The sequence below is a fragment of the Wasmannia auropunctata genome, unplaced genomic scaffold (genome assembly GCF_000956235.1).
Source record: "Wasmannia auropunctata unplaced genomic scaffold, wasmannia.A_1.0 LD336023.1, whole genome shotgun sequence".
In the NCBI taxonomy this organism is placed as follows: Eukaryota; Metazoa; Arthropoda; class Insecta; order Hymenoptera; family Formicidae; genus Wasmannia; species Wasmannia auropunctata.
In genome coordinates this window covers 1,574,740-1,586,208 of record NW_012026867.1, presented here as the reverse complement: position 1 = coordinate 1,586,208, position 11,469 = coordinate 1,574,740, and the positions used below count along the sequence as shown (strand labels likewise).

Sequence of the window (11,469 nt, the reverse complement as noted above, 5' to 3'; positions counted from 1 at the left end):
CTTTTTTACTCTAATGAATTTTATATAGAATAGGCTCCGAGAAATAATCAAATATAGTGAAGTAATTGCCTATAAAGAGGGAAATCTTATAGATGCATATCGAAAGATATTAAATTGTTCGTCAATTTAATTTGTTACAAGTTTCCGACTTCATGCAAAGAACTATATTTTAAGACCGACAAACCGTGCGGCGCGCAGGTCGTGTGTGAATATTGTAATGATAAGAATTTTACACACCACACCCGTGTCAGCTCTTATAGGCAATTACTTCACTATATTTTTTACTCTAGTAAAATTACTTTTCTGTTAATATCTTATATCATTAATTATTTTCTACCGTCAAAAAATGACCACTGTTAAGAAAGTGATTTTTCACTTCTTCTACAATTAATTAATCACTTTTCTTGCAGTGGATCATGCCACTGCAACCATATCACTGTTACCATAACAGTGACATTTTTCACTGTTTCTAATAAAGTGAAAGTTTCACTTTAACAAAAGTTAAAACTCACTTTTACATACAGTGAAAATCGCTGCATAGCAAAGTGAAAACCCTAAAATCGACCTTTCACTGTGTAATAAAGTGACAATTTTCACTGCAACGAATTTAGAGTGGAGATAGCAACGCCCGAATCCGCTGTCGCGAGACTACCTGGCGCGGAGGTGAGCGAGCCTATCGAGGAGACAGTTTCGCTCGTCAGGTACTTTCCGCTCGGTGAACGCTTTCAGCTTGAGCCAGTTGAGCCTCGGGCTAGGACGACCGTCGGATGGGGTCGACGCGTGAGGACGCCAATCTGGAGAAGCTTGAGGGTACGTGAGACAGTCGATTAGAGAACGGAGCGGTGCCAGTTACGATCGCGATCTAATTATTCTCTATATTTAATTTAATTCACGTTTTTTTTTACGACGTTTTCTTTCGTCATACATCCCTGGGGAGACTCATAGATTGTTTGCAACGACTGCGAAGATTTATTTCATTTATTTACTTCCGAGGATATCCTCTGCACGCGCGGACGCATGATACTCCTTGAATTTGCGATATTTTCGATAGACGACAACATTTCGGAGATTGCCGAGAAACGGAAGATTGCGGCCGTGTACGTGGCCGCTCACGCGTGATGCGGTGATCGCGCTGGAGACACGGCAGGAGAAGGACGGACGGAGGAGGGACGTTCTTCCCTACGAAGCGCCGGACGACGACAAGGACGAGCGGAAGAGCGACTTCGCTAATCGCAAGGAGCTGGGCCACGCACGCGTGTTGGTGCCGCGTCCGGGCGCGAAGTTGAAGCTGTTGGTGGATCGCGCGACTGGCGAACGTCACGGTTTGGTGAACGGCGACTATGTTACCGTGATGCTGCCGTCCAAACGTGTCTACGCTAACGTGGTACTTCGTGGGACGAAGGGTATGCATTTATTGGAGATGAGCTCGCTGCGAGAGCGCAAGAACACTTGGAAGTTCTGCTTCTACCAAGCGGTCGTGGCACTGCTGGTGAAAACGCAGCTCAGGTATCGATATGTGTCGAAGCGGGATAATCGAGGGCAGTATACGTGGAGCATTCTAATCTCGTTTTGATAATTTTTATCCTTATCCTTTCGCTTAATTTATTTCAAAGCGAATTAAATTATTTAAATTCTCTCTCTCTCTCTCTCCGATCAATTGGAGATTCGCTTCTTCCACTTGAAATTTGTTTGGAAAGAAAACTCTCGTGAAAGGATATGCGCGTGGAATTTGAGTCATCCCGCGCGCGTGACGTAATTTTAACATCTCGCGCTGGAGAAGTGAAAATTCGACCGCTTCTTGCACTTTCACGAGAGTTAGAATATAGTCGAAGCTGTCGTCTCTTTTAAAAACGACGTTATCTTTACGATATCTTCGCATGGAAGATACAAATACGCGTGGAGCGTTAATATCGATTACATCTACGACCAAGCCTGGATGCTTTTCACCCACATCGGCACGATCAACGTGAAGAAGAGGCAACGTCTGGACGACGTAGTCGTGTACAATTACAAATACAGCGTCGAGATAGAATTTATCCGGAGAATGCAAGGCAGGGCGCAGTTCATCGACATCATGCATAAGGAGGGTCCGGAGATGAAGCAACTTACGTTAAGCAGGAAGGATCCTCTGCAGGTCAGGATGGAAATTGAGAAATTCCGCCAGAAGGTGGCGGATTCCAAACATGTGCCCGCGCACAAGCTCGCGGTAGAGCTCGAGGAGACCCTCGGCAAACTGATCGGGCGGTATCGCAACTGCATATTGCGCACGTTCAGGTTCTCGTTGGCGTTCTGGCAGGACGGTCTGTTCTGGTATCTCTACAATCCCTACCGGTGCGACGAGTACGGCTTCTGGCACGACAAAGGCCGCGCCTGCATCGTGAAGTTCTGCTCCGCGGACTCGTTGCGGAGACACCTGATGATTCTCATGTTGAGATGCCACGCCGGCGAGGAGTTGAAATCGCGACACGACTATGAATCTGATACCGGGGGTCAGATTTCCTTCGTCGTTGAGCTCTTCCACGTGACCTTTCAATGCTGTCAGCTGGACAATCTGAAGTTATTGCAACGCCGCACGCTCAATAAGCGGCCGCGTCGCGCGGTCGACGAGGATCCGTCGGAATCGCTCGACATCCAGGATCGAGAGGACGATGAGATCGATGGAGAGCAGGACGAGGAAGACGGCCATCCAGGAGAGCTGAGGGAGAGAGCTACGTGGTTGAGGCGTCACCGGGCGACGACCTGGGGCAGATGCGCGCCCGCGGGCCGGAAGCGACCGGGCCTGGCCGAGGTCACCGGCGCCGGTAAAGCGAGATGGCATCACTACTACGTGGAAGAACCCAACCGACTGTTCTCCCTGTGGGGCGAGTTACACATAACCGACGACATGTTCGACGAGGCGAATCGCGGCATGCAGACGTACGCCTGTTACGTGGTGTGCGCCGGCATGACCAGGATTACGGCGCCGGAATACTGGAGCTCGAAGACCCTCGACGCGATCGTCGTGTGCGGGGATCGTTATTACACGTGCAGCACGCACGAGGCCGAGTCTGTCAGCGGCGGGGACGCTGCGGGCGCGAGTCACTCGTCCAAGTGTCTCGCCGATCGCTTCGACATCGGCAAGATCCTGTTCGAAGTCCGGATGCTGCCGGCCGTTCACGGCAGACTGTACGCCAAGACGAGCAAGTGCCTGTGGAGTACACTGGAGCGGGTGTTCTCGAGCTATCACTTCGCCGTGCTGACGTGCGAGAGCGTCTGCCTTGGCCTCTTCAAGTTCTGCGGCGCGTACTACGTGTGCGACGTGAACTCGTTCGGCCCGCCGTTCTTCCACTATGGCCACGGCGCCGCGTATCTCATGAGAGCCACGTCCTACCGCAAATTCGTGACGGTACTCGTGTTGCTCATCGGCTCGCCCGAACGCAGTCGATTCAGCCTGAATCCCATCGAGATTCTCAGGATTGTCGAAGTGAACGCCGCGCCCGAATCACGTGCGAAGACGCGCGAGGGAAGGCATCGCTTCGGGAGATCCGTGAAGGTAAAAAAGCCGGGGAAGTTGTCGAAATTTACGTCCGACGGGCAAGAAGAAAGAAGAATGAAAAAGTAGAAAATTCGAATATATAATATAATCACGTAACAATAAAAAAAAAACAATAATTGAAAGATCGGTTAAAAGAAGCTGTAAGTGTGAAAAAATTAAAAACAAATTTTCCAGATGCTATTCCAAATAAAATTTATAATTGAGCTTAATTCATGTCGGTGCAATTAGTCTGATACAATTGACTCACCTCCAAGCTCTTCCATCCTGTATATCCGGGAAAACCACCTAAAGTTCTAAATGCGACGCGTTTCAAAATTCCTAAACGACGAGCTTTAATATTTATGCGTGGTGGAATATCGAAGCTTCGTATAAACGTTTATATAAACGGGAATGTATTTTCCACAACAGCGCAACGATTTCAATAAGAAAATATTGTTGTAAAACCGGGGTTGCGCTCCAGCAATAACAATAAGCGATAGTAGAGAAAGAGTGTCGTGAGATTTAAAGTTCTCGCGATCTAAATGGACACCTCGCCGCGCATTTGTATGTAAATGGGAGAATCCTTAATAAAGATATCGCAAATACTGCTCTCTTCGGATCAGACTGATGATCAACCAATTGCGAAAAATTCGAAATCGATGAAATGAAATAAATTCAACGTGCGATTTAATTTGATCTACATAATGAAATTCGAATCGAGAAATAAACGTGTATTTAAGTCGCAATAACTGTAAGGTAGCTACGTAGATTGGAAGAAATTAATTTTATAAATTAATGTTGTGTAATTTTACTCTTGATGTAATGTCATTGAGGTAATCAGAGTCGAAGCGAATGATTATTCACGGCGACTCGACGGTTAACATCGCGATTTCGGTATATTCGGCTGAGATACGACACATGTAACGCTATATGCGCAACTCGCGTAGATAGATATCATCGTGAAACTAGGCAATAAGAGATTTCCTCGTTTCTTTAATGCATTAAGAAGTAAGGCGTATCTCTCGCGAAACGCGCCAAGGGGATCAGACGACAGACACACCGCACCTCGTGCTTCGATGCAATAATTTATTTCGGTATTGTACACATTCATCGTTAGTCATATTTACAATGATATTTACAGCGCAGTCACGTATGTACATGCCCATACACATTGTCGATAAGAGCGCGAGAAAGCACCGGGCCCGTCTTCCGTCGTCCTCGACCACCTCGATTTACCGATGGGGGCGAGACAACCGTCGCGTCTCGTCGTCATCACGGCCGCATCACTACGCTACCTCGAGGTCGGAGCTGTCCGTGTCCTGCTCGAGCTTCTGCTGATGCTGCTGCTGCTGCTGTTGCTGCTGCTGCTGCCTGCTCAGGCCCAGACGGTCGCCCACCATCACCGTCGTCGCGGCGCCGCCGTCGTCGGTGCGCTGACGCTGCTCCAGCTGCAGCTTCCGGATGCGGTCCTGCTCCTCCCGCTTCTGCTTCCGCCACTTGGCGCGACGATTCTTGAACCACACCTAAAATGTGTGTGATTCAAATCTCAATTCAGAAGGATACTCGGGTAAATTGATCGTTCATTCGGCAGAGCCGAATTCGCGAGCGATTCTCCCTCGAACGATTAAAAATGCATTAATTTTCACTTTTTTTTATGGACACAGATAATCTCTATACAGACTATTTCTCATTAAATTAGATACAGGATAAATTGAATGTTGAGAGAGCTCGTTATAGATATATATTATTTAGAATTCGATCGTAACAGCGAGGGCATTCTGGGGAATGGATAAGAAGATCAAGTTGCATGAAAGTAACATTATCAAATAAAGGATTAAATAGGATTTATCTTGCCCACGGATAAAAGCGTTAGATTGGTGTAAAAGATTTGCCTTTTTTCCATCAAGCTTTGCATTAAATAAAGTTAAAAACTAGAATTCTTTAAGAAACAGAGAGAGAGAGAGAGAGAGAGAGAGATGTGTTTTTAAAGTAATATAATTCTTTTCAAAAAATGAAAACGTGATGCTACCAGTTTTTAGTTATCATAAAATTAAATAAAGCAACCGTTTTCCGGAGCCATTGAAATTAAGCCATATCTGAGTAATATAATGCATTTGAAATCGTAATTATATATACAAGACATATCAACGTGTTATATATTACTTAACGAAGTAAGAAAAGACGCGTGAGAGACATCAAACGAATTCCCGCCGCGCTCGCGGGGCACGCATTTGTCCGTCACGCCTGTCTGAATCAATCCGAATGAAAACCGACAATCAATATTCAACCCCTACTCGCTCGTTCGTTTTGCTGCATTAGCTATTGTGTAATAGCTTAACCCTCGTTCACTTTGAAGAGTTCTGCCAGGTCGAGGACGCCCGGTTTATACATACTCCTCGCGAGATGCGAAATTAAATCTGTCACGATCTGCAGTGCTACACGCGGGCCAAGGTGCGCCTCGTGCCCTGTCAACGGGAATTTTAATGACAACAGCGCCATGCGCATTAATTGATCAGTCAGTGTTGTGTATACGACAGTTTGTATCCCTGAATAAAGTGTGGAAGCACCGCGATCATAGCTGTTTCCCCGAGCTGTTGTTTCTCCCCGTGTCGATCCACGGATCCGACGTCGAGTCGACGCGATCTTGGAGGCACACAAAACAGTATGCCTTAGGTTTCTCACCCCATCCTCCGCCCTCCCTTCCCCCTCCCCCCAACCCTCCCTCCCTCCTTTCTCCCCGGGCCGACCCGTCCCTAGCTCTTTCTTTGTCCTCTCCTCCCATCGTGCGCACCAAGAGTCGCTATTCTACTAATTCTGTGCAAACACCGTGGACTCTCGCTCCGAGAGGCGGCCCCGGTTACCAGACACGCAGGTATATGTTGTTCCCGTCTTTAAACAACTCTCGAGACTCGGGGGACCTTTCTTTGGCAAAGCCGACGGCGACGCGGGTGGTCCCACGCGAGTGTCAATGATTCTCCCGGAGTCCGTGATTGTGCTCGACGGAATCGGTGGTCGGCCCGTCGAACAATTTTACGCAACCCGTCCGCGGGGTCCCTCGTGTTTCGAGATCGTCGCGATAACAATTCAATCGGTAATTCAAATTAAAGTTTCAATCGACTTCCATTATGGCTTTACATTTAAACTAATCATCTATATAAGACAAATTTAGAAACAATTCAATCGGACGCTAAAAAATTGACTTTAACACGCGAAATCGCTAGTGTCAGCGCTAATGTTGATAAATCGATGTAAAAAGAGGGTTTTTTTTTTGTGGAATCATCGCAAACGAACAAATATACGTGGAAAATGTATGTACATACAAAATGATTTGCGTAAAAGGATTCTACTTTCAGGCACGGTGTAAAAATCACAGAAATCACAATATGTCGCCATCAGATTGAGAAGCTAGATCGTTAATTACTGGAAAAATAACACTCGATCAACGACACAATGAACTTATTGAAAGGTAAATTTATACGAAATTAACGTGACGCGGAAAAACGCGCGCTCTCTTTTTTTTTCCCTCGCTCCCCTCTCTCTTGTCTGCAGTGAGTACACCACTTTAGAGATTATAAATTGCGCGATATACGCGAGCTATCCAACGCGCGTGTGGATTGCGTGCACACGCGTGTGCGAACGAGAGAGCGCGCGCGAGCGTATGTATAATTGAAGTAAACACATTATCGCTAAAGCTTTTAATCTAGCATGCAACTTGTTAGCTCAAGTCGACCGAGGCCCCGATAAATACCCACCGCGGTAAATTTTAATGACCGCGTTAAAATATTATGGGCTTTTATGCATTAGGACGACAAACACAGGCCGTTTCATCCCACTCAGGAACGGCGGCGGCGGCGGCGGCCGCGGCGGCGCGAGCGCGTAGTTTGCCGACATTACATTACAAATTGTGCGTACCGGACCCGGGCCATCCGGACGGTCAATGTTTGCCGATCCGAAATCCAATATTCCGTTCACGGCTCGAGAAAGTAATTTGTCATCGGCAGTCGGCTCAAGCCCGCCGCTGCGCGGTGTAACCACTCACCGCCGTTCCTCGGTAAAACGGTAGCCGGTCCCTCGTTTTTAGAAAGCGATCGCGCGGACGAAACGGGAGCCCATAATTGTCAACACATGCTCTTTTCCACGGCATTTTCTTCGTATCGCTCTACTCCGTTACAATCGCCACTCCGCACCGACGGTTAATTTCGTTTTGTGATCGACGTAACGAAAGGAAAGGAGCATCCTCAATTATGATTTTAACGATTTCACACCTGATTCTCGCTTAAATGTAAGTAATTTTAATTTTTCCAACTCAAAATTTAATTATTAAAATGATTAGAGCGGTGAATACTAATAAATTGCGACGACTGTTGTTAATGTCGCGTAATCGATTCTATAAGACTCGCCGAAGAAAATTCATCATCAAAACAGAGAATTCAAACGGGAGACACCCGATATAATGGAATTTTAAAATTCGACTCACCTCGATTCTTTCTTCCTTGAGGTCGACCTGGAGAGCCAACTGTTCCCGCAGGAGCACGTCGGGATAGTGCGTCTTGTCGAAGGTGGCTTCCAACTGTTCCAGTTGCTCCTCCGTGAAGATCGTTCGGTGGCGACGTTTCCTCTTCGCCATCGGGCCCATTCCCGGATTGTTCGGATTTATTTGATAAGGATGGCCGGCGTGGTAGAAAGCCGGCTGTCCGTGAAGGGAAACGCCGGCGGCGGCCATCGCCGCCACGTATCCTCCGGGATACAGTCCCGGATATGCCGCGGCTGAAATCCGAAAGTGACATAGGGGGACGGTAAAACTCGCGTCACATTATATTGAAATCACTCTCTATCTCGGGTATACTGCTCTATAGCGTCGTCGCACGCCTCGGAATGACAATAAAGATTATCCGCGCTGGCCGCAATGCCCGTGTATGAACTTTGCGCCGCATTAAAGATTCACACGTCCATTCTCGCGCCCGCGATTATAACATTTAGGGGTGCCCTGGGATCGATTGTGCGACGAAGCGATAATTGTAACAATCGCGGTAATTCGGCCACTAAATCGACGCGATTGACAAAAGGATTACATCCTTTGCGGTGTGCGCGAGGCCGTTCCCAAATATCGGTGATCGGCGAATCGGCGCGTTTCTCTCTCCTGAGAATTAAAATCGCGGTGAAGAGAGGAATCGAGGAACGCCGTTGCCGCTGTCGAGAGGAAACGCGATACGCCACGAATTCGCAGAACCCCTGCATTCACGCTGTTCGGGATAAAGAGGTCGCCCGGCCCGGCGCGACGCCCCCGTCCCGGGGGACGTTTTACTTTAAAATCTCGAAGAAAGCTGCTTAAACGCGACGTTGCGTATGAAAATGCGGGGACGGTAAAAATTTCTTGCTTTTACCCGGGCAGTGCCGGGGCGGCTTCTCTCCAATTCTCTCTCTCTCTCTCTCTCTCTCTCTCTCTCTCTCTCTCTCTCGCCCATTCTCTCGCGTTTTTCGCATGCTTCCTTTTCACGTTCTCCGTCTTCTAGCGGGGGATTGCAGAAGGAGCTAGATCGTTCATGCATGATCGAAACGGATTGCGGATTTCATCTCGCGTATCCCCAATGCGAGAGAGAGAGAGAGAGAGAGAGAGGGGGAAAGAGAGAGCGCAAGTTATCTTGAGGGAAAAATACCTAAAGCCCCCCTGCGGGTATGAAAGAAATTTTGGCGCGTTTCGCGCCGGCTCTCTTAGGATTTCGCGCGAGGTCTTACATTTTTGCATTGTAAAGTGTTAAACGTCTCTACGTTGGATGGAAATACGTTTACCGATCTGCAGAAAATTGACGAGATGCGGACGAATTAGATTCTTTGCGTTGTACAAGCGAGTTACATGAAATGAAAAGCGTATAGCTCGCGGGAATTAAGAGACATATAGCGTTGACGAGGGGGGAAAAAAACGCGGATTGAAGTTCCATGACTTTTATAATTATTTATTCGTTGTGACAATAAGTCCCAAACTGAAGATACTAAATAATTTAAAATTAGATACGCGATCGTGTAAGATCCAATAATGACAAGTAAAACTTACCGCCGGCGTTCAAAATATTCGTAAAACGACTATCCCACCGTCGCGCGCGTAAGAATCCTATTGCGAGATAAAAAAAAATATAGTCGAAAAAAATATAATCAACACGAATCGGACGAAACGAGCGAAATTTCACGCGTGATAGATGCGAAATATGTAGTCGGAATAATCGCTCCGATTTCATTCGGATATGCGCTTTAACACTTTACAACTCGCCAAATTTTGTTCTCTCGTTTCAAAGTTAATAAATAATTTTTTTTCAGTTTTTATGTATCGCTACAGGGAAAATAATTTACCAATTTATTTACGGAATGTAAAAGTATGTGGAGATTGGGCTCTCTTTCACGCCGAATTTTCGACGTTTCATAAAATTGCTGCGAAATTGATAGCCGGCATTCTGAACATTATCGACATTCTCATCCGTATTGCGAAAAAGATTGCGAAGAATGACATATATTGCCTCGATGTCGCTCGATAAAACTGTAATGTAATCGAATAAATGCAATTAACATTTCCAGCGGCACGCTAATATAAATTAATCGTTCGATCTCGCGTAATTGTTCAATACGAGCTATCCCGAACGCCTCATTTGCCCGAGCGCGTTATTATTTCTATATCGGTTTCTCGATGCGATTCGGAAACTCCGTTTATATCGCCGACTTGTCACACGTAGTATAGGAGTTTAATATAATCCCAACAATACAACTCAATTCGATGAACGGTGACGATTATGCGAATGGCGATCGCGAGTTTCGTTTGAGATACGATTGTGAAACGGTAAAAGACGCGTTTGTGAGATTCCGGATGTTTTTCTTCAATGGAGTAACATTAATTATAATTTCATGCACACGAGAACCCGAATGACAAGGAATTCAGCCTACAAAGTGTTAGAGGCGCGTCCGCAGGAGAAGTCTAAAGGATTAAGGACGTCTTTTAAACGCCGCGGCCCCTTTGAGAGACTTTCGGCCTGGAGAGAGAGAGAGAGAGAGAGAGAGAGAGAGAGAGAGAGAGAGAGAGAGAGAGGAGTCATTCGCCGATCCTCCGGCGGGGGAGGGCGGCCGTTGGTACCCACCGAGAAAATCCGCCGAGGTGAACGCCAAGTGGTGCAGCTGCTGCTGCAACGGATGCATCGCCGCGGTGGCGGTGCGCCCGGCGGCCGACTCGATCGTCTCCGGCGTCTGGATCACGGACGCGGCGACGGTGGTGGTGCTCGTGGGAGCGATGATGTTGCCGATCGGCCTCGGCGCCAGGATGCTGTCGATGGTGAAGAGCGAGGTGGGGGACGACATGGTGGCGGCGGAGGTGCCGGTCGCGGCTCGCGAGGGGACGACCGGTTCGCGGACGCCGCCGCCGTGGCGGTGGTGCCGCGGCATCGTCTCCTCCGCGCCGATCGGACTCCTGGCGAACGCGCGCTCGTGCGCGGCATCGGCGCCCGTCTCGTTCTGGTTGTTGCGCCTGGTCGCCGCCTGCACCGATACGTGATTCTGCGCGTCCGGCGAGTAGCTGTACAGATAGCTGTGCCCGTAGCCGGATATACCGGGACCATCCGAGTGCAGAGGACTCGACGGCTCCGTCATGGGCGAGCGTGATCTCGGCGAGTCGCTCGCATAAGTGCTCTCTACCATGTTACGTAACGCGGGGTACGAGCTCGCGGGTGTGTAGATGATGTCGGCGTTACTCGGAAGCGAGATGCGCATCGAGCGTATAGTCCTCGGGACCCCCCCGGGGATGCGAAGACGAAGGATGCTTGGCGCCTCGTTCTACCCTCGTCCTCCGGCGACGGTTACGTTCTCGCTCGCATCGGAGATGGTATCGCGACTCCCGACTTATTGTCGCGAATTTTTTAAGCACCGCGCGCGCCCAACTTTGCAGTCGACGGGGAAACCGCTGTCTACGGTACGGTTCT

At 48.2% G+C, this 11,469-nt stretch overlaps 2 protein-coding genes across 2 annotated transcripts in view; one reads left to right on the top strand and one right to left on the bottom strand.

The window, feature by feature from the left end:
• The window catches only part of LOC105453034, a 4,683-nt gene extending 564 nt beyond the window's left edge, over nucleotides 1-4,119 (top strand). The window contains exons 2-4 of the mRNA XM_011694689.1: nucleotides 612-810; nucleotides 1,052-1,506; nucleotides 1,885-4,119. Of these exons, the coding sequence (XP_011692991.1) occupies nucleotides 612-810; nucleotides 1,052-1,506; nucleotides 1,885-3,601 (2,371 nt within the window). The 3' untranslated portion in view covers nucleotides 3,602-4,119. The remainder of the gene's footprint in view (nucleotides 1-611; nucleotides 811-1,051; nucleotides 1,507-1,884) is intronic.
• A 681-nt stretch (nucleotides 4,120-4,800) lies between these two features.
• LOC105453002 (homeobox protein goosecoid) lies at nucleotides 4,801-11,188 on the bottom strand. The gene is made up of 3 exons (XM_011694642.1): nucleotides 10,636-11,188; nucleotides 7,992-8,281; nucleotides 4,801-5,037 (listed from the first exon to the last, which is right to left on the bottom strand). Exons 1-3 carry the CDS (start codon nucleotides 11,186-11,188, stop codon nucleotides 4,801-4,803), a joined length of 1,080 nt encoding a protein of 359 aa, XP_011692944.1.
• Between the last annotated feature and the right edge of the window lie 281 nt (nucleotides 11,189-11,469).